Source organism: Sciurus carolinensis, chromosome 5 (assembly GCF_902686445.1).
Source record: "Sciurus carolinensis chromosome 5, mSciCar1.2, whole genome shotgun sequence".
Classification (NCBI taxonomy): Eukaryota; Metazoa; Chordata; class Mammalia; order Rodentia; family Sciuridae; genus Sciurus; species Sciurus carolinensis.
Genome location: NC_062217.1, coordinates 103333084 through 103357531, shown reverse-complemented (window position 1 = coordinate 103357531; position 24448 = coordinate 103333084). Strand labels below are relative to the sequence as shown.

The 24448-nt window shown below is 36.2% G+C and overlaps 1 protein-coding gene across 1 annotated transcript in view; it reads left to right on the top strand.

Annotated features, from left to right (window-relative positions):
• LOC124985689 (elongation factor 1-alpha 1-like) overlaps nt 1-24107 on the top strand; it is a 29739-nt gene extending 5632 nt beyond the window's left edge. The window contains exon 2 of the mRNA XM_047554350.1: nt 23938-24107. Coding sequence (XP_047410306.1) covers nt 23938-24107 — 170 coding nt within the window. The remainder of the gene's footprint in view (nt 1-23937) is intronic.
• Nucleotides 24108-24448: the final 341 nt, after the last annotated feature.

Genomic DNA, 24448 nt, shown 5'->3' with positions numbered 1-24448 from the left:
AATATCTGGGCACCCTGTGACCCAGTCGAGTTGACACAAAAAAGGTGGCAAATAAATAAATAGCAATAATTTTCTACATGTAATATCTGATTAGAGTTACTTGGAAAGAATATTGCAATTTATTTAAATAGCTCAAATGTATAGCACATCAGCACTGAAACATCATTTTGGGATATAAGACATCAAGCTTGTATATAATGTGTACAGTTTCTTTCTGAACTGCAATACATACCTGTTTAAAGTTCATATATAAGAGAATTATAAGTCAAACATTTTAGAACTTAATGTGCATTATGTATATGCTTAATAAGAACACATTTCAAATTAAATTAATAATAGTAAAATACATAATTTATTATTAAATAACAAATAGTACTTATAGTAATTTGTAATTGAAATGTAATAGCAATTAATAAAAAGCCCACACTGACTCACTCAAAAGTGTCCCTGTCCTGAATATTGCCAGGATGGAGAATGAAATGGTGTGCATGTAAAGTTTACATTTGCAAAACTGCTAGATGTTATATCTAGCAGTGTAACTACTTGCCATTTCCAACAAGCATCAAGGAAAGAACTAGCATGTTGGCATCCATTTGAGGCCACTTTAGAGGAACTTTTTAATCTACCAAAAGGCAAAACAGATCCCCTATAGGACTTTTAAAAGAGATTTGGGGAAGAAGTTTTAAGTGGCTAAGCAGAGCATACTTGATATTTCAATATATCACTAGAAGAGTTAACTCAAGAATAAGTGGACAATCAGTTTAAGAACTTTTGATTCATTTACCTGATATTTGCTATTTTCATTGGTTCTTAGCAAATCAAATGTAAAAGAAAAGGAAATGAAAAAAAATGGAAGGGAGGGAATGGGAGAAGGGGGTGAAAGGAGAAGGAAGGGTGCCCAGCTCTGAGCTCCCTTCTCTTTGGAGAAGTCTATCTCTCTCTTTTGCAATAAACCTACTTCTTGCTTGCTGTCTCTTTGCCCTGTTCTTCAATTCTTTGCTGATTGGAGACAATGAGCCCAGCACCCCAAAGCACCTGAAAGGCACTTTCTAGGCTTACTTCCTGGTGTTTGAGAACTAGGGTGGCATACAAAGACAGAATCATTAGGATAATATTACCTTTCAACCTACAGCTTTGTAGCAGCATGAAAAGGTATCATAAGTTTGGGTATGACTATTCAAAACTAATATTAAATTTATGTTTAATACACATATATAACTTATGTATATTAAAATGTATATATTCAATTTATGTCTATTAAAATATACATGTATAAAGAAAATGACTAATATGAATAATTTTCTCATCAACTCTATTTACTTTTTTGGTGTGTGCACTTTTAGGCCTTAGGGATATTTTGTCACACAGGTTTTTCTTCCTCTAGTGCGCCTTGGCAGGTTTACTGTTGCCCCAGCAGTCTCTCTTCCATTGTTTCCTGTTTTCCTAATTCTCTCTTTTCTTGTTTTTTGGTAGTAGGGATTGAACCCAGGGGCACTTTACCTCTTAGCTAACTTCCCAGATCTTCTTACTTTTTATTTTGAGACAGGGTCTCACTAAGTTGCTTAGGGCTAAGCAAGCTGCTAAGACTGGCTTTGAACTTGTGATCCTCCTGCCTCAGCTTCCCAAACCACTGGGATTATAGGTGTATGCCACTGCACCTGGTTAATTCTTTCTTTTCTTCTTTCCTAGATCTATGATGACTTAATTCTGTCATTGTTTTTCAGAGGCGTTTTAAGAACTTTGTGAAGTCGGTATTAAAGTGGTTAAGCAAAGGCCATCATGTTAACAATCCTCTGGGAGCTGGTTCTTTTTTCAAAAATTTTTAAATTTTCTTCTAATTAGTTGTACATGACAATAGAATGCATTTATACATTTTGATAGCTCATACATAAAGAGAGTGTAATCTCTCATTTTTCTGATTAAACATATTGCAGGATCACATCAGTCATGCAGTCATACACGTACAGTTCTTTAACCAGTCCCTTTATGATTCCAAACTCACATGTCCACTGCCCAGTTTCAGGGTCTCTGGGCAATTACAGGGAAAAAAAAAAGCACAGGTATTTTATTCCAAGAGCCTTGGTGTATAAGATATAACATGATAAAGTGGGTACTATCCAAGACTGACCCTTTGGACAGAGAAACATCCCTGAGGCTTTGGTCAGAGGATCATTTCAAGGTGTGATTTCTTAAGAGAAAGAAAATCATTCTTACAATAACAGAATAGGAATTTAGATCCATTTGATTTGCATGTGTAAATAGGTTCAGGAGCTTTTCTTTGTCTTGCACTCACTCAGAAGGACTACAACTGAGAAGGTTCTTTCAGTTGTGATTACCATTGCCCTTTGACTTCCACCTTGGGTGGGGAAAAAGAATTAAGATCTCCTAGCTGGAAGATTTTCAATCTAATAACAATTTTCAAGGAGGGGGCAAATAAAAATATAAAATAAATTTTTCTCGATGTCTTTGGCTGCCTTGGCATTTTTTAAAAAAGTGATTTTCATTCCTTCACAGTATTGGAGATATGCTTTTATTCTTGGGGTATGTATTTTTACCCCACCTAACTATTTGAAAAAACGATACTCGGAAGAAAGTAAGATAGAGTGAAAAATTCCTGTGTAGGTGTAACCAATTTTTCTCCTTTACAATGAAAGAACACTATAAATTAGATTGTATCTATCCTTGCTGATGACTTATTTGCTATTCTTCACAATCCTACCCAATTTTCCCTCCTTTCTACAAAGGGTCTTAACAAATGTTTGTTTCTTCTTAATTCCTTTTATATATTCTAAATTCTTTTAATTCTCTATTTTTGCTATCTAGTATTTCAGACACGTAGAACAAGGCAGCTTGAATCTTCTAAGTGGTAATAAAAATAAGTGCTTCTTTGAGTACCTACAAATTATTGAATAAGCTTCCACCAAGGCTTCATGTCCTTCCTAGGAGCTCTATCTCATCAAATTTCCTAATTTTAATTTAAAATGCATATGCCAATGACTCTCAGATGTGTGAAATCCTGGTCAACAGCCCCATCCTCAGCTCTAAACTCCATTCTCAACCATCAATACTAATGCCTAGCATACCCAAAATCCAATCTTTTGTGGTGGCTTGCTGCCCTGGTGGTCTTGCAAGTGTCAGAATTGGTCACATAAGCAAAGGCTTGGACCATAGCTAAACTTAAACCTGGCAGATGCCTTGAGTCCCCTAACACCAGAGTGTGGGAGATATGTAAGCTGCCATGTCACAAGGCCATCCTGGTCTCATCTCCGTATCTCCCCTGCCATGAGAGCTTTCCATCACTTGGTTGATGAAATTCTGACAAAATATGGGGCTGTCTTCCAGTCTTTCTTTGCATCAAGCCACAGAAATCACTATACTGTATTCAAGAATTAGCTTCTTGGCAACGTGGCACCCCACACTGGTACTGCCATCATGCAGACCCTTTGATTTTAGTTCATCATTTTGTGTTGTGGGTCAAGGATTATAGGAAATTAACATCTTTCACTTACTTTTTTTTCACTATCTACCTAATAAAATGCACAAATCTGAAAGTGGCTCGTAGTGTCTTTACCAGCAGGATCAGGGGAATCAAGGCCTCAATCTTGGCTGGTCTTGTAGTATGACCTTGACAATTTCTACCTTAGCCAGCTTTCTTCTTCATCTCAGAAAATTGCCACACCAGCTTTCAAATTCAAAGTTTGGAGTGGCCTCTGGTTCCTCCTTTTTTTGCAATCCATGCTGTCCAATATATCCTAAATCTTATTGTCTCAAGTTGAGAACAGACCCAGAATCTGACCATTTCACTTCATCAACATTCTCCCCTAGAGCAAGCATTAGCTCCTCTCACCAGGAAAATTGTGTGAACTTCCTAAGGGGTTTTCCATTGTACTTCTCCTTGAATTGATTCTGCACATAGCACCCAGGATGCTTCTCTCAATTGTGTCAGAGCATGCCATCTCTGCTCTGTCCATAGCCCTCTATCCTGCCATCCCATCACCTAAAAGTCTCTATGTGATTTGGCCCTATCCTCTTTGATCTCATCTGTTCCCTACCTCCTCTGCCTATCTCCCTCCTCCCCGGAAGTCAAATACCTACCTCAGAATGCTATACTACAACTCCCCCTGGAAACATTGACCCTCAGATGTTAGCATGACCAGCCCCTCCACTTTCTTCATGTGTCTGCTCAAATATCTCCTTATTAGTAAAGACTTCCTTTTTCGTAGTGCAGCAAACACCTACCCTTCACCCCTTGCATTTATTTTCCTTCTTATCCTGCTTTATTTTTCTCTATAAGGCCTATCATGTGATAAAGGATTTATTCATTGTACAATTGCTTATTGTCTCACTTTCAACAGAATGCGTGAACCATGAGGTCAAAAAATTCTTCTTTGCTCTCCACAGTGTCCCCAGCACATAAATCAATGACTGGTGCCCAGTAGGAGTTCAACTAATATTTACTGAAAGATAATTGAAGCACCAAAAAAATAAAAAAAGTGAAGTGAATAAATTCTTCAACTGAACAAAAATAAGACCATATGTTATGGTAGATTTATAAAATTGAGTCAATCCATTTTAGTCTTCTGATTGCATTTTCCTACTTTGAAAAGATGATATTGCAAAGATTCTTATTATAAGTTTTTGTTGTTGTTGTTTGTGGTGCTTGGTATTGGACCCAGAACCTTGCACAGATGAGGCAAACACTCAACCACTGATCTATATCCCCAACCCTAGTTATAACTTTTATATTGACAATTAAACTCCATTAATATTTGATAGGTATTTATAGCATCAGGTCAATGCAGTAGAACTAAGTATAAAATTCTGAAAAAAAAAATCCTCTCTGATTTTAGAGAGAACCCAATGTTTTAAGGAAAGCAGGTCCAGACACAAATGGTTTTACTTTAAATTTATTTAACAAACATGTAGTGTTTGCTGATGAGAGGGTGGAGCCTTACATGTTACCAACTTTGTAAAGTGGAGGCACATGCTGAGCACTCTGTCAATGGTAGCTGATGTTATGATTGTTCATGATGAAATAACAATTGAATTGTTCTGAGAGGTGAGAGAAGAGTCCTTTTGTGACCTTTTGAGCCAGCCTTCATGGGTTGAGCAGAGACTTGCAGGAGGAAAAGGAAGGGAAGACATTGTAGGTCCAGCAGTCAACCAGGCTGGCTGAGGACACTGGGTAAGCAGGGATAGGGATATGACAGTCCCAGCTGTAGGATAAGTGAAAGTGAGAGAAAAGAAGCTAAGTTCAAATGTTCTTTGCTTTTAAGAAAAGTAGGATGTGGGGATTGGTATTTACTTCTTAATTTATGTAGACTAAAAATAAGGGTAAAATTATTTTAGTGGAGAACAGTGTTGTTCACATGATACAAGTGAGAAAATATCATCTTTTAAAAATCTAATTTCCCTTAAAAATAGTGGTTTCAATTAAGTGGGAGGAAAAACTTGAAGAATTTAAACTTCAGGAAATAGAATTTTTAAAAAAGAAAAAGTATACAAAGTGAAATTGGTGAAATTAAATCATTACCAGAGCCTTCTTTTTTTTCCCCTTCTAGAAACAGATTTGATAGTTAATTAGATTAACTATCTAATTGGCTATTAAATGCATTCCTTTTATTAAACCCATTATGTAGTACTCTATTTCAAAGGTTTGGAAAAGAAATATAAATAGTATTTAATCCTAAACAAAATTAAACCAGTATAGCTTCATTTGGAAAGAAATACTTATAAAAACCTACAGGCATTTTAAAAAGGAAAATCTTTTAGAGTTTGACAAAAGTGTTATAAAATGGCAACAACCAGAAGAAAGACTACCTGAAGTCAAATTAGAAAAATATAGTTAAATAATTGACATTTTCCTGAGAAGAGAAAAACATTGTTGTGAAGAAGTAAGGGAAAACTAAATTATTAACAATGGGAAAGAGAGATTATTTTTTGAAAGATGCTGTCACCAGTTACAGATTGGGTTTTTGCAAAGAGTCTGCTTTTGCAATGTCTATTGCAAAACAGAGCAATTGATCTCCCCAGATCTCCATTGGTTGCCTAACTAAAGAAACAGAGGTCATTTCCCCATATAGTAAACCAACTGAGTATACTTGTGTCCCAAATTCCCATCTGCCATATAGGAAGACAGGGTTTACTAAAAATAAGTATCAGATGAGAGTTAAAAAGGCCTTCAGTGCTCTTGGAATCTGTCCTACTATTTTGAGATATGTTCACTGGCCTCACATTTTGCTACCTCTCTTAAGAATACATTCTAATAGTTTTCAAGTTTTAGCTTCAGAAACTCCTCTTAAATGTTTAACATGTTCTGGGACTGCAAGTAAATCATTTTTTCATGCTCAGTGATTAAGAAAATAAAAACAAAACTTTAGCATAGCCTCCCCAAATTCTTCACCCTCATGTACATTAATTGGTTTTCCTCAATTCCAGCCTCAGTGGAGTGGTTTATGTCTACTTTTGCCTAAATTTTCAGCATCATAATTGGTCTCTCTGAACTGAGTGTATGAATTAAAAATTATTTTGAAGAAAAAAATTTTCTTTAAAAATTAGTGTGGGTTAGGAGTGTAGTTCAATGGTAGAAAGTTGACCTAGACTTTGGGAGGCCCTGAGTTTGAGCTTCAATACCACAAACATCAAAAAAATTTTTTACAGTAATTTTGTATTGTATGTTGCACTGAAGGAACACAGAAAACTAAGCTGTCTAACATCAGCTCTTTACAGGAGACCCTCATCCACAGGAAAAAAATAACTGTGGATGAGGATAATGAATCCTGAAATGATTCATTCTAAATACACCCAGAAGAAGTGTACTCTTTGTAATTGCACTCTTTGTACTCTTTAAATTTTTTTAAAGTTAAAGTGTAATTGCACAGATAAATTCTATATCCATGACTTACCCATACATAACCATTTAGATGTAGGTTCAGGGGGAAAATAATGGTTCTGAGTCCAAGGAGCCAAGGGTATGGTTTTTTGCTTGCATGTGTATGTGTGCATCTGTGTGCTGTGTACATGTGTATGTGTATGCTGCTAACTCATAAGTCTTGTTGAGGGCCAAATGACTCTAACAAAACAATATTTTGATGAGTTAAGTGTAAATGAATCAGAAACACATGGATTAAATTTCCCTTAATGCACATGGATTTAAAAATTAAGGGAAAAATGCTTGGCAAAGCCAATTTTGGTTTTTGCCAAACCCAAGCTTTGGAAAAACAGTTGGAGATATTCAATGATCCAATTGAGGAAAACATGGCCCATTTCCCCTCTCCCTTTAATAGAATCTTTATTTGTTCATACACATGGTACCGGAAAAGTCCATGCAGACATTTCTATCGGAGATGACGCCTGCTTCTAAACAAGACTTTTTTGAGAAAATCCCTTGTTTATTCGTGACTTTGCCAGGCATTTGCATTTATGGTACATAATTAGTTTGGGAGTCTTCTGAAGAAGTATGACTCTTCCTCAGCCTTCAGCAAAGAAAGGCCATCCACTTCTGCCCATGTGCTAGTGTCTGTCTGTCTCTACATCATAAATATATTCCAAAGGTTTCTCAATGGAAAGTATCTTCTCTTAATTTTCTCCAGATGTTGTTCTTAGTAGGGATGATTTTTCTGACTGAGTGTCTCTTAAATCCTGCTGGGTAATTCAGCACATGGTCATGGTTAACACAAGCATGTGACGAATCCCAGATGTGGAAGTAATCAAAGTGATCTACAGATTTAAGGCAAAACTCTGGGGAACAAATGAGGGATATTGTGAGGTCAGAGCAATTAATGAGGGTCACACTGGAAGGTTTAGAAGTTGTGGAGTAGGGTACAGAGAGAGGGAACGGGGGTGAGGGGTGAAGAATGGAAATCCCTCTTATTTTAGAGTTTTCTGCCAGTCTCAGAGGATGCGGTAGGTGAAAGTGGAGGAATATGAAAAATCTTTATAATTATTATTATGAAAGTAGATGCCTTTTTCTTCTATATGTGCTCTGAGGGCAAAAGATGACTAATCCTCCATCCCCATCTATAAAGTAGTGCCAGATGTAATTGAAAAACATTAGAACACTGAGTCAGAGACAGATAGAATACAAAAAAGTAGGCTATAGAAAGTTAATAAAAACAAAATCTGGCTTACACATGGTAGAGAAAAACCCAGCAGGACTCTCTAGGTAGTGTGGTATGGCAGAAAGTAGATTTGACACAGAAAAACCCTCAATGCAAAAGCCAGCACCACCAATTGCTGGAGATATAGGGAAAATCTTACCCTTTTTTTTTTTTTAACTTGTCATACCTAGAGATTTGCATTAAAGAGAAAGAGTTTAATTTCAAGTATTTTCTTGGCAAGAGTACCAGAATATGTTACTTATGGGACTTTACTAAGGAGAAATAAAGTTGTCATGCGTATAGTATTTAATTCTATCCTTTTCAAAGATATGTCATGTTCTTTTACAGAAATAGCACACAATGTCATGCATTCATTCAATACAAGCAACATCAATTTATATAAAGAACATAAATAGACACCCCCTTTTATAATTCTCTCTTGCCACCTTGGTAAACAAAATTAATGATTTGATTTGTATTCTTCCACACTCTTCCCTCTATATCTCTGCAAATATTTGCATGCATAGGATTTTTTTTGAAAGGAAAATGGGATAATATTGCATATAAATTTATAATTCTACAACTTACTTATCTTTCACTTAATATAGTAACAGCAAAAGATATTTTGTTTTCCAATGTTTAAGAATCATATATTATTTATGAACATAAATGCAAACATCTGAATTCCAGTAATGGTTTAGTATTATTTGTCATCAAAAATAGATCAAAGCAGAAATATATTTATAAAAATGTATGCTAAATACATTTTCTAAAAGATAGTATTAATAAATGAAGAGATATACTATGTATTACATGGAATGAATTAATACTGGAAACATCTTGTTCTTTCCTAAGTAATCTACAAATTAACACAGTTACTGTTGAATTCTGAATGATTTTTTAAATTTAATTTCTCCAAACCCTTGATGAATAAATTGCTAAGGGTAATGAAGACAACTTACAAACAAAGAAGACTGACATGTGTTAAAAGACTGTTGAAGACTGTTTTGAGAATTTTGGCTTATGTATGTCTGAAGAAAAGTAATATCTTTTAACATATGTCATAATTTTCAAAACAGTCTTCAATATTGTACCAATGCAGATAAAGACAGAGATTAATGAAATGACACAGTAGCTCAGAAACAGACCCATATACATGTAGTACTGTGTTAAATGATAAGAGTGTTTTAGTTTGTCCAAGCCTTCTACAACAAAACACCACACCCTGGATAATTTGTACACAATAGGTATTTATCTCTCATAGCTTAGAAGTCCAGGATCAAGGCCCCAGCAGATTTAGTGTCTAGTCCTCAGACAGCAATTTCTTGCTGCATCCTCACATTGTGCAAGATGCAAACAACCCTCAGCCTCTTTTATTAGGGCATTAACCCCATTCATGAGAGCAGAGACCTCATGCTCTTAATCTACTTCCAAAGGCCTACCTCTTAATACCATTACCATAGGGGATAGGTTTCAATACATGGATTTTGGAAATGACAAGTGGTGTTTAGTAAATGGCATTTCTTGGTAATAGAAAAGTTAAGGTTTATTCAGTAATTGTTTGCATAATAACTGACTATCAGAGGAAGTAAAGAAAGAAAAGAGAAAGAATAAGAAAGGGAGGAAAGGGGAAAATAGAGAAGGAAGGAAGGAGGAAAAAATAACAAGAAGAAACAGAAGTGTTTGACTTAAACGTTAACCACACAGTAAGTTGAAGATGTTTTCAAGTCTTTACTACACAAAGAAAACTGAAGAGCTTTTAAAGGAAATATAAGAATATTTTAAAATATTGGACACTTTAAAACTTTGTTAACACCTATCAGTGAGAGAAAAGATGGATGAATTTGGCTAAATAAAAATTTCAAGTTTCCTGTATGGGAAAAAGTAGTCACAAATAAATATTTGCAGCAAAACTGACAGCAGGTAAATTTTATTTGTCATTTATGTCCTTGAATTCTAGGGTCTGACCATATTGAGCCTTTTCCTGACATCAAACGTTCTACATTCTGTCACTGGTAGGCATCTACACAACTGTTCTCTCTTCTGATAGGAGGATGCCATAATCTTTCTAAAGAATATTCTTTCAGTGAGTATCATAAGAGTTTGGCAGACACCTGTCCCCAAAACTCTTGCTTTCCTTTCTCAGAAATTTGTAGACACACAAAAATATTTGCTTATAAAAATACATGTGACTATTTTACTGAAAAGATCAGTAATAGATGGTTATAGGTTTTTTTCCATTTAATTTGAGTACATCCACAGAATAAAACATGCTTTCATTTAAAATAATGTCCTAGCAAAGGGATCAAATCCAGCCTACTACTGCCTGTTTTCATAGATAATATTCTATTGAAATGAAATAACTCATGCAACCCATTTATTTTCTTTGGTTGTTTTATCCTAACAACAGCACAGTTGGGTAGTTGTGACATATCTTGTGACTTGAAAATACAAAAGTATTTATTGTGGTTGCACTTATGGAAAAAGATGACCATCTTATGGTAGAATATTTGGTGTTCGGGTAAATATTTATAATTTCTAAATACATTTGTTATGGTAGAATACCAAATAGATAAAAATTATAATGTAAATTTCAATGTATATTAAAGGTATACATTTTGTGTATTATCTAACTGAAATATATCTGAAATATATGCATATGCCATACCAGAAGTTCACCAATGAAATGTTATTTTGAAGAGTGGGATTACCCAGTGTCTTTTTTTTTTTCTTTTCGATTTTACCCAAACTTTCCATAGTGAATATACATTAATTTTAAAGCAGTTATATGTAGTAATGAATGTTATTTTAAAAAATTATCTATGTGGGAGCACCAATTCATTATTATGAATTCCTATGAGGTACAATTTTATTTTGTAATTATTTAAATCCAAACCCAATTTCCAGAGTTTATGCACATTTTCCCCCATCCTTCCTCAACATACACACACTATGTCCAGCTGCAGGAGTTAATGATGAGCTTCAATCTTCTGGGGAAGGGTCTCAGAGGGTGTACAAAATTTCCTGTTTTTTCTCAATTTAATTTTTACTTCATTCTTCCTATGTACCCAGGGAAAAAACTTTGCTTTCCTTCAGATTTGTGGATTTTGTATTCACCTACCTTTGGGAAAGCAAGCTGCTCCAATGTGTCTGGGGGTTAATTTGGCAGCATAAATTTTTCAGAGTTGATGGGGAGGAAGAGAAAACTGTATGTGGTTATCATGGTAACTGGTAGGACCACAGATCTTGGGACCCTCATCCTCCATAATTAGTTTTACCTTGGGGCTATTAAACAGAAGTCATCTCTCCACAACAAGGTGATGGAAAAGCTAATTCTATCCTTGTTTACTACCAAAATCTGGAGAAAACTGTTTCAAAGTTGGCACCTAGTTATGTACTGTTATACAGAAAGGGAAGGATTAATGAACCTATCTCACAGCTATTAATTCTTATTAAGTAAACAGTGAATTGAGCATCTAAAAATAAGCTTCTTTCTCACCCAGGAATGAAGGGTTTTAAGTTTTTCAGTGTATTAATGCTTTACATTTGCATAAAAGTCTTACATCCCAAAGCAATGTGCGTTCCTAAAGCTCTTTTTTTCTTTCCTTGTTTACTTTTAATGCCAAGTTGAATTTGGCAACTACTTAATAACATGCAGAATAAAATAATAATAATACTTGCCTTGTCACACAACAGAATGTGAGGAGATTAGGAAAGGCTGTAGTCTTAGTCTTTCCTAATCTGGAAAATAGAGATAAACCCTCATGAGAATCAAGGAATGAATGGAGTTTTGCAATTTCTTAAGTTTTCCAGTGATTTTTCCAGTGAGTACATCTACACCTAGCTAGAAGAGAAAATTCCAGGGATGGTGACATCAATGTGAAGAATCACAGAATGTTGAAGCTTAAAAAGATGCTATCATGTGATCTAATCCTATATTTTGCAAAAAGGGAAATTGATTCCCAGAGAGGTGACATGAATTGGTAAACATCACCCAATGGACAGGTGACATAGTGAGATCTTGAATGTAAGCCTCTATTTCCATATTTAGTGCATTTTAACTGGCCTCCTGCTCTCCCCTCTGGCTCACCCCTGAATTGTTACTGCCAGAATAATCACAGTATGCTACTCTGGCAACCTTTATTTCATTTGATTGTTACTACAACATTTTAAGATACTATTTCTTCTTTCACAGATAAAGAAACTGAGCCCCAGGGAGGTGAAGTAATTGGACATAATCTGGAAGCCAATTCTACTTAACTCCAAAGTCTAGGATTCCAATTATTTGAATTAGCTGCAAGCAAAGCTTTCATCACTGCTTCTCTACTTGCCTGTTATCAGCCCATTGGGTTATCTGGAATGATTTTTTAAAAGGTACATACCATTAAAACCCTCCATGTTTTCAAGAGAAATTTATTTTATACCTTTTTATCCTTTTTCCTACCTACATATTTTATAGGATACATGAGGATATTTTCACCTACACCTAGGGAGTTTGTTCACTCTTTGACATATATGCCATTCAGATTCTTAAAACTTCTTTTATGAAGTGTATGTTGCATATCATGGAATTTAAATGTATGATCTCTAATCTGAACAGCAACGCTGAAAGTCAGATGATGTCATTTGCTTCTTTCCTTTCCCAAATACTGAGCTCAGTTACACGTGTCTAATAGAGGCTCAATATCACATGATGGATTTAATTGAATTGACACCAGTTTCCCTGGAGACTGAAGTGCACTTGCACAACTTTCAAATCCCTGGGTCCCACCATTAATCAATGGCTTCACTGTCTACAGAACAGGAGAACCAAAGTCCAACCAGAATGTGCAGTGTCATCTCCAAGCAGCTGGGTGCAATCTCTGCCTGGCTCCAGCTGGGTGTTGTTTAGAAGGCTGTGGAATCTTGTCACCATCTTTGTGGAGCCAACTCTCTTCCCTCTCTGGGTCTGAAATATGTGGCTTCCTCTTGTGCACTGGTCTCCTACTCAGAGACAGCCTTGCTTCTGACAGCCTCCCTTTGGACATAGACAGGCTTGGAGCCTGCCTGCTGTGCTTGGAATTGATGTAACTCCAGCCCAAAACTGAGATACAAAATCTTTTTTTATAGCCAGCTTCAGAGAGAGGAGTGAGTAAGATAGCAGGGAGGAGGCAGAGGAAAACTTGGAAGAAAGTTTACATGTTGAAAGGTGAACAAGAAGTAAATAACTTTGTTTACAAAGGAGTTGGGGAAAGCTATTTCACTGTGAGCCTTGAAGACAGAAAGCAGAGGACTCTGAGAGCACCCGGCCCCTGTCATTCTCTTCATTTTCCCTTCAGTCTTTTGCTTTAGACAATGAGGATACAAAACAACATGAAGGCCTAGGGCTCTGTCAGGCTTGCTTGTGTCATAAGAAAACAATGTGCTCAGAGAACACACAGCACTAGTCCCTTAAAAGGATTTTTCTTTTTTTCACCCTCTGGAAAGATGCTTCCCATATTCTGAGAGGTAAGATCCATGGCTATATTTTGGTTACTGCTGTTTGTAGTTTTACTTTAATAAAAAAAAACTTTAATAAAGTCTATCATTATTCTGATCATATCATCCTCTTTTTACTCAAAGGAGAATTGAGTCTACATCTGTCCAGGATGATTTCTTAAAATACTATACAGTGCAAATAAAAATGAGCCTAGTCCCATTCAATAGATACTAAGGTAATAGATATTCATAAAAGTACCCTATGTATGGCCCTAATAATCAGTTTCTCAAGATCTGTTACTGTATCATTTCCTGCTATGGAGCTGTCCCTAACCTAAGACAAGGAACTAACACTGAAACAGATGAGCTCCCCAAAAAACTCATGAATGGGACACTAAGCCAAAATAGTAAGTGTTGTGATTACATTTTATCTAAGCAATTGAACATCTTAAGGAATAAAAACTGTTGAAAAGTTAGTGCTTATTGACAGAGGATGAGATTATATGAAAGTAAGTGATCATTTTATTTGATCTGAAAGTTTCCTGGAAAAGGTTTGGATGCAGAAACTGGGAGCTGGAAAAATACAATTAGACAAGGTACAAGGGCAGAGATATGGTTAAACAGCAGCTCATAGAGAGGTCCATTGTGGGTTGGAGATCCAGAAAGAGCATGTGAGTGAGAATTTTTCTAGAGAAGATATTGTACCTTCCTTTAATTCTTCAGAAGAACTAACAAACTAGTAGGGAGGATGGGAAAATCATGAAGACTTCAAGATGATACTGACACATGAATGAATTTGTAGACTGTGAATGGTTAGACAAACTAGTAGGATTTGAAGGGCAGTGACACTTGCTTCTAGATAAGTTCTTTCTGTATGCAAAATCATGTTGTGCCTCCCAGCTAAAGTTAAGCTGATGTTGGCACAATTATTTGACATCTAAGTTACCCAGAAATATTTTGAAAAATCTAGATTCAGTAGTTTCTCCTTGAACAAAATTAGCAATGTTGGCTGTGTTTAACTCACTTATTTTCTTTCATTTCTGCAATGAAAACAGTCCCTCAAAGGCCCTTGTATCTGCCTTTTGTCTGGGAGGAAGCAGAGATTGTGGGATATAGAGGCCCAGGACAGAAGCAAAGAGCACCATGGGCAGCATAAATCTACAGAGAAGGACAGGCCTTAGAAGAGAGGAACATGGCAGCAGAAGGGAGTACAGTGAGAGTAAGTAACCATAGAAACTACTTTAGAGCTATTGGAGGAGGGACTGTACTCCAGAGGATGAGAGCATGGGAGATGGCCCAGTGACTAAGATTTGTTGTTATATCTCAACAGTTATGAATTAAATTATCCTGGGACATCAAACATGAGAGTTCAGCTCCTTTTCAATATTCCTATTTTGCATTGTTTTGGTCATTTTTCTACTGATTTATCTTTTTTGTATTATTTGTTCTTTCTAGATGCATGTGACAGTAGACTATGATTTAACATATTATGCATACATGGAGTATAATCCCCAGTACCAAAAAGGAAAGAAAAAAAAAAAAAGAAGAAGAAGAAGGATACAAAGAAAGAAAGGTGGGAGGCAAGACTTCAGAGTGAAATGAGGATTAAAATCTTAAGATCCTGACTACACAGCTATGTATCAAAGGCTGCTGAGAAAAACTTCATTTGCCAAAGATAACAGTGCATATATTGGATGTACTTCATAAAATAGAAATTCTAATAGCATCTAAATATTATTTCTTTTAAATCCGGGATTTGGCTGTGCCTACGTTTTAATTGTGTAAAACATTTGTTGGTTGACTAAGCAAAGGCACTGTTATTGTTAGTTTTGTATCCAGTAATTTATTTTAAAACTGTGAGTAGAATTTCTGTGTTCTGTTGCTTCTGGTTTAGTGGAAAAGAATGTGCTCTTTAAATTTCCTCAGTAGGAAGGACAAAAAGGGAGACAGAGAGGAGACTGATAGTTGTTTATTTTAAGTCCTGAAGTTCAGCAAACTAAGGCTGGTGCCTTCATGATCAATGTTTTTAGAAAGCCTGTCTGGGAAGGAATGGAATGGAGATTTTTGCCTTATAAAATCATCTCTGTCTTTTTTTGATTTTATTCAGGACACCATCAAGGGAAGATACATGGGGGTTTTTTGTATATCTGTTCAAAGATTTTAAAACAAACAAAACCCTGAAAAAAATAAAGAAGCAGTCCCCTCTCCCAGATAGGTTATTCCCCCTGGAAACTGCATTAATTGATTTCACTCAGTGGGTTTTCTAATCCTGTGAACACAATTCACAGATGGGAGATGGGAAATCTGCTGCTAGATAGATGATGACCTGAATTTGCCACTAGATATGTGACAACTTACACCCATCCCTGTTGGCTGTCATTCTCTCTCAGACTTTGACAAAAAACTTTCACTCCACAGCACTGCCTTGACTCAGGTTTCAGGATCCACAAAGTCAAGAAACCAGATTTTTGTGCAATAGTCCATAGAGAGAAAGGATGGTGTGTAGGTATCACATACCTGGTCTCAGATATTGCTATGTGGTGATTTGAAGGTTTAGATTTAAATCCAGAAATTCATATGTACGTTCTGATTCATTGTTGTTACTATTCATTATTTTCTTCCTGGAAAGTTGTCATTGATCTTCCAGGAAACAAGGAATGGATTCTTGTTATCCCACATTCATCGGCTATAGCACTAAGCTCCCCAAGACTTTACCAAGCAGCATTCAGAGTGCCAAGAACGATTCATATTTAAGGTCTATCATGCCAGAACAGTTTTAGTTTTATTTTCAGTTTGTATGTTTGTTAAAAAGCTGGGCTACTAAACTAGAATTTTTTTAAATTGAGCATTCACTTTGTCCTTCCTGCTATAATCTTTCTTCTCTTTCTTCATGGTACTTGTTGATTCTTTATTGATAATTCATCTTAAGTGCCTTGTCTTCTCTGATAATGTGTCACATGCTTCATAAACCAATTTAAAACTGCCCCTTTCTAATAATTTTAGTGTTTTAACCAGGTTTTTCACTGCTGTGACTAAAAGTCCCACCAGAACAATTGTAGAGGAAGAAAAGTTTATTTGAGGGTCACAGTTTCAGAGGCCAACTCCATTCCTCAGGATTTGAGGTGAGGCAGAACATCATGATGGAAGAGTGTGGCAGAGGTAACCAGCTCACATGAAGATCAGGAAGCAGAGAGAGAGACTCCACACTCCAGATACAAATATATACCCCATAGCCACGCCCCCAATGAACAACTTTCTCCAGTGCACCCCACCTGCCTCCTCAAGTTACCACTCAGTTAATCCCATCAGGAATTCATTCACTGATTGGGTTAAGGCTACAACCCAATCATTTCTCCTCCAAACATTACATTGTCTCACATGTGAGCTTTTGTGTTATGTGTTATGACATCTAAACCATAACACCCAGAGTGGACTTCTCTTCAGTACCTACTTCAGTGTAGATCTTAAAAGATTAGTATGAGTTTCTCTGGAGATCAGAATATTGCATAAAGAACCCTTTTTTAAAATTATTTTTATTCATTTTTGATTAACATGTATTAATTGAACATATTAATGGGTTTCGGTGTGATATTTTAACACATGCATGAAATATGCACTAATCAAACACAACTTTCTCTCCAAAGAACAAAGAGCCCTTGCAAAGACCCTGCAATGGAATAGTACACATTGTGTTGATGTGGTTGATTTGAAAAGGGGGAGGTGAATTCAAGGGATACCGACAAAGATTCTATATTCTGGTCTAAGGATGTCTTTCCACGAGGCAGGGAGGGAGCCAGTTGAGAATTCCCACTAGGTATTCAGAACTTTATTTTTGTGACTGAAAATTCTGGCATCTGCCAAAATTAAGTTACGGGAAATATAATTGATTGCCTGGTTTGGGTGATAACAATAGCACTTGTCAATCCTGTCAATTTTTTTTCCACTCGTGTTCAAGGAAGTTTCATCAAATAAATTCTGGTTTTATCCAAGTCTTTTGTAAATTGATCCTTTGAACCAACCTGAAAGATCCTCAGGAGTTTTTGGAATTTAAATGTTCTGCCTTCTCTTCCTTAGTGTACTGGTTGGAAGACAATATACTAGACATGATGTCAGTCAGACCAAACTTAGAAAGTAGGAAATCGATTATGAGGAGCTGAAATAAGATATGCTTAGATCTAACATCCATTAAAAATGTACATAATACATATATATCTATGAATTTAATATAAATAAATGCTTACATATACAACACTCATACAATAGTGTATATGTGTACATAGATAGACATTATGACTATACATTTATATACATAAATCTGTATGTATCGCTATCAAATCTTTTTTCATATCTATTCATCCATTTACTAATTCACACAATAAGACAAAAGTTATTAAGAACTGACCATCTTCTAGGCAGATACGTTAGCCACATAATATCTGTTATGCATATTATAATTGGGCTTATAAATGGACTGAGAAGTTCTACACTGAGCAAATAATTATAAGAATAAGGTGTTAGCCACTTCAAAGCCACCCTTAGCAACTTAGAGATGTCCTAAGCAACTTAGCAAGACCCTGTCTCCAAATTAAAAAAATAAAATAAAAAGGACTAGAGATGTAATTCAGGGGTTAAGTACCCCTGGGTTCAATCCCCAATACAAAAAAAAATTAAAAATAAAGAATGAGGTGCATTACGAGAAAGCAGTTTGTTTATGAAGCATAAAACAGTGGTCCTAATTTAGTCCCAGGGGTTTAGAAAAACCTTGCTGGATAAATTGATATAAAGTCTTAGGCTTGAAAGATGAGTGGGAATTAGGTAAAGAGCTACAAAGGGTCTGAAATGAATGTCTTCCTAAGAATCTGCATTAGTCACAGTACTTACTAACATCAGGTAAAAAATAGTGTCAAATCCCTGCCTTTGCAGCAGCCATCCAAGGACACAACTCAGCTACAGTAAGTTCATTGGGTGATTGAACTAAGTCCAATAATTAAATATTGCAGGAAGAAAGCAAAGGGATGTAAATATCTGATATGCTTGACTCCATTCCAGATTTTTGTCTATGAGGAGGGATAAACTCAGGCAAGGTGGAGCCAAGGAAAATGTGCTGACCTCTCCTTTTGACAGTCAAGAACTTTTGAAACCACTGGCAACAAGGTTACATAAAAACAAGCAAAGTATAAACTAATTCACAAAATTCTAAATACATTCCAATTATCAAGCTAAAATTTAAAAACTGATGGGATTTTTACCTTGAGAGAGTCAAATATTAAATGGTGACAGTGTGTGTGTGGTAATACTAAGCCTAACTTAGTAACTCATCCTGATACGTCCTCAGTGGGACTCCAGATCATTTCTTTTTTTAAAACAATTTTCCAAAAGAACATTTGACTAAGTTTTAATCTTTAATTTCCACATTTAAGGCAGTTTATTATGTTAATAACTATTTTTAATACCCTTTTACCTCTAATCCTTGATCTGAATGGCTCTCACTGGTTTTCCTATTCCTATCCAATTAATCTGTTCCAATAGTTTTTCTTTCATAAATCCATTTTTCACTGGTTTTATTGCATTTCTCTTAGACTTGCTTTCTCCTCTCATTGTGCCAGACTGCTTTGTGGTCTTGTCTTTCTGCAATACACATTTCCTTCCTTCTTTTCTTTTGCCACAAATGCTGTGTTTTTCCATGAATTTTCCCAGGATTCTGGTTTTTCTCAATTTTTTCCTCTCCTTATTTTCTGGGTTATTTGATATTTATTTCCATCTTCTTTATACTAACTTATTTCTTCTTACTTTTTTGGCACATATAAGTATTTTCCTATTTTTTTATGCCTGCCATATACATTAGTGCATATGTCAAATAAGCTGATACTTGTACCACTGGGAGAAAATCCCAACTATGTCATCACTCCCAGCTGCTTAGAAACCATTGAGTTTCAATGATCAGTGACTATTTGACCATTTTTATACTCAATAATTTATGTTTGAAAATCTTACATGCAGTTGATCATCCATATCTGTGGGTCCCTCATCTATGGATTCAACCAATTGCCCTGTGGAAGTTTTATATAAGGCAGTAAGATCATGAGTTCAAAGCCAGCCTCAGCAATAGCGAGGTTCTAAGCAACTCATTGAGACCCTGTCTCTAAATAAGATACAAAATAGGGCTGGGAATGTGGCTCAGTTGTTGAGTGGCCCTGAGTTCAATCCCCAGGACCAAAAAAAAAAAAAACAAAAAAAAAAAAACAAAAAAAAAACTTAGTGGAGAAAAAGTTTATTTGGAGCTCACAGTTTATTCGGGGCATCCATAGTTGGCAAGCTTCATTGCTCTGGGACCAAGGTAAAGCAGCACATCATGGGAGAAGGGCCCCAGGAAGGAAAATTACTAAGCTTATGGCAGGATCAGGAAGCAGAGAGAAACAGGGTGGTTTGGAGGTGGCACAGAGAAGATGCATCTTACCAGGTACATCCCCAGTGACCCACCTCCTCCAGTCATGTCCCACCTGCCTACAGTTACTACCCAATCAGTCCATTCAGACGAGAATGGACTGCTTAGGTCACAACTCTCATAATGCAATCATTTTACCTCTGAATATTCCTGCATTATCAAGAGATTTTGGGGGATACGTAATATCCAAACCGTACCATATACCTAACCTGTGCTGATCACTTTATATATATCATCTCTCATCCTAATTACACTTGTGAAATGTAAGTATCATAAATGAAAAAAGTGAATTTAAATGTCTTGCCAAAATTCAACCAATTGATCTAGGGTAGAAGTAAGACTCATGCTCAGGATGCAAGTCATAAAAAGACCCATCCCCTGGTCTCCATCTAAGCAACTCAGTCGATTTGCACCACATCCCATCTCCATTCTCCTCTAACCCATCAGAAGTCCAAGCCTCAGATCATATACCATTACATAAACATCCCATCAGTCCATCTGCATGCAAATACTTTCTCCAATCTGACCCCATCGGCCACCCTCCCCAGTTTTTCCTTGGTGCCTACAGAATGCCCCAGCATTCTCAAACTCTTCTCTGAAACTTCCTTCATTTCCTGCACTAGCTAAAACCTTGCTGCCCCCTGAGATTCCTGCTTCCTCCATGAACTTTCCAAGAGAAAACTCTGCTTCCAAACCCCTAAATACTTCAGGCCCTAGAGATGGACCAGGTTTCCTTGCTTCTCATTGCCACACTCATTGTGTGTGGGAGTGGGGAGATAAAAGGAATTGAATCCAGGAATGTTTTACCACTGAGCTACATCCCCAGTTCCGTTTATCTACCTATATATCTATTTATTTATTAGACAAGGTCTTGCTGAAGGTTCAAGAATGGCCTCGAATTTGTGATTCTTCAATTCTCCTGCCTCAGCCTCCAGAGTAGCTGGCAATATAGGCATGTGCCACTTCACCTGTCCACTTATCTTTAGTCCTTCAAAGCCCATAAGTCCCTTGAAACTCAGGTGATCAGAAGCCACCACTCATTACCACTGTTGGTGCTATGATTTGTCAACCTCCTGGTTAATTGCTCTCAGTATTGACAAACATGAGAACCTGGCTGCCCTTCTTTCTGCCGCTACCATTCCTCTCTTAATTCTTGTTGGAAGATTTATTCTACACCTGGTTTTTTGGTCCATGTCTTCTTCCTTCATCCCAATAAGCTCTTCTTTCACTCCACCTTAAACCTTCACTTGCATTGTCATATCTTAGATTTGTTTATCATTTTATAAAGTAACTCATCCATATTTATCTATGTGACTTGAACAAATTGTTTAATGCCTCATTCTTAATTTCTTCTGTAAAATGGACTTGTCTACAGTTCCTAACTTGGAGAGCTGTCATAGAGTCTGAATGAGTTCATGAGTGTAACCTCCTAGTACATTGCCTACAGGTGGGTACTCAGTGACAGTTACTCTTATTGTTATTATTATTCCTGTTACCACCTGAAAATCCTCCATCCTAAATATCTCATATCTAAATATCACTTTCCACTCATTTCAGCTAACTTTCTCTAGTTCTCACCACATATCAAGTCTCTACATGCATGGAGCCCTCTGACTGATTTTCTCTACCACATTTTTACTATTACCACCCAGAACATGTCCTTCCTCTCTTCTTAACCCAGTTTAACCTCTGACACCCAGCACAACAACCACTCCTTCACAAACACCCTTTGCTGCAGTTGGTCTTTCTTCCCACGGTCAAACTTGCTTAGAATTCCCAAACATTTACTTACTCCATGCCCTCAGAAGAGCAGCTAAAAATAGTCTGAGAAGAGTTGTACAATCAGGACAACAGTTTACATCTCAAACTTAAGACCACAATTGTAAAATAGGCATTTAACAAAGTCATACAATCCTTATACACAGCTTGGTCCCTTCTCTTTCCCTCTCTTTTTCTATCTCCAGTACCTCAACTTCTGTACTATCAGATGTTGACTGCACCTCATGGTTCACCCAGTATTCTTTACTACTACTACACCACTCTTAAAAAACAGGGACAGCATCCACACCTGTCTTTGCCCCTGTCAGAGTGGAATAAGCATCCCCCTTCCTGTGGAAGGCCAACCTCTCCATTGTGTGAACAGAGGAGCTGTCATCCTCTCCCTGAGATCTGTATGCCTACAGTTAACCCCTCCCCAACTTCTTGACAAGTACATATCACAAGTGTTCTTACAGCTGTATTTTTCTCATCATTCCCTGAAAATTCAAATGCTACCCCTTAGGCATATACTACTATTTTGAAAACTCCCTCAATTCTATTGCTTTACATAATTTATTGTACTATCAGCATTATCAGGCATTATCTTAGCCATTGTTTCCACTCTTATTTTCTTTGCATTTGAATGAAAGTTAGCTTCATCAGGGGAAAAGATTGTGTCTCATTTCGCTGTAACCCCAGGTCCTTGAGGCAGTACCTGGCACAGTAAAGTACACAGCGAATCTTTTAATATGACTGATTCAAAATCTGGTGTTCTTTCTACTACAGTAGACTAATTCCCCACCAAAGGTGATCTTAAGTTGGGGGAAATGCTGAATGAGGATGCTCTTTGCTATGACAGAGCTCACAGGGCCCCATGGCACTGTGTTGAGAGAAATGAATGGAGACCATAAAAATAAGACTAGCTGGAGAGAGAGCTCTGATCTCAGAAGATTTTACTTACAGATGGGCAGAGATTACATAGAAATATTGTATGGAAAATGTCTGTGCACATAGTTTCAACTAAAATGAAAATGCCTTCAGATATTTGACTCCTAAGGGAAGTAGCAGGGTGCTACAAAGCTGAGTTTTTGATATCATCAACCAAAAAGCTGAGAGTGCCATAGTCAACCACATGTTTCAACAGAGTGGCCATTGGAATTTTCATTAACAGTATTCATTTCAAATGGTTATAATAGGATAATTGGACAAAAAGATCCCGTTGGACTTGAACTTGGCAGAAAAAGACTTTCCCCAGAAGATACTTTCACCCATATTTGAATTACATAAGTGTCAAAATATGTCATTTGGAATATGACATTTTTCAGTTCATACAAAAATACATTTTGGAGATAATTTTTATAGAATACAGAATATGTAATTAATTAGCTCTATTTCTAAGTAAGAAAAATAGGGCACATATGCGCATTCTGCTGTGACAGCTAAACACTAATTTTTCAATCTAATTCAGTTTGTCATTTCTAACCATTCTTAATTGTTAAAGATAGTTATAATAAAAATAGTAACTGTCAAAGAAGCAAACAATAATTCACCAATTTTACCAGACATAGAACATCTCATTTTTAAAAATTGTTTTGGAAACTTGCCATTTCTTTTGGTCTGATTCTAACAGGAGATATATTTCTAATTTGCATTTTTATTCTCAAGATTTTAATGATGTTAACTTACTTTAACTCACCAATCAGGGTAATAGAAATAGTGGATAGACAGGAATGTGATGAAGCAAACACCTTAATATATTCAGTGTAGAGTGTAGGTGGTGGGTGCTTGAGTATTTGTTGCACAGATATTAGAATATCTCTATTTCTTTAAATTTTTCCTAATAAAGTATCACAATCAAATTAGAATCAAACTATTGTGATATTCCTTATGTAACAATTTTTAGTTCTCTGCAGATTATCCTTGGTTCCGATGGTATGGATTTGTTCAGCCAAAAGTTATGGGTGATAAAAATCTTGATATATTTTATAATCGATGGAAATAAAATTTAATGACATTGACTCTCCATAATTTTCTGGTGTTTAAAGAACAATTTGCCTTAAGGTTTATAAGGATGAAATAGCATCATATATTTGAAATTGTTTTAATGCCTAAACGTGCAAACACTTATTTAATATACATGGCAGTAATGTTGGATAAAGGGCTCACTCTGTTTTGTAGATGAAGACTCCGAGGCTCAGGAATTTGAAGTAAGTTGTCCAACGTCACAGAAAGTGGCAGATTTGGGCTTCAACCCATGTCTGTTTGACCCAAAATTGTACTCTCATCACACCCTTACTTTGAAGACTTGTCGGTTATTGAAAATGAGTCAGAATGCCCACATTACTTGATTTATTTGTCTTTAGCAGAACACTTATAATTTCTCAATTGTTTTACTATAAGAATGTTATTAAATTCTCCACATAATTTGATACAGAATCTTTGAACTAGTAGAATCCTCAGAAATCATCTCCTACAAACCCCCTTAGTTGCCAGAAAGAGAAATAAAATACAGTTGGGATAAGTAATGTATTCAGTACCATATAGTCTCTTAGCAGAGTTGGGAAAGACTTACCTGTCTCTTCCATTGAATAATAATGCTATTTTAATATAAAATAAAAATTAGGGGTATAAGTTAGATTAATCTGATTATTTGACTAAGTGCCACATTGAGTGGCAAACTTGTCTGCTG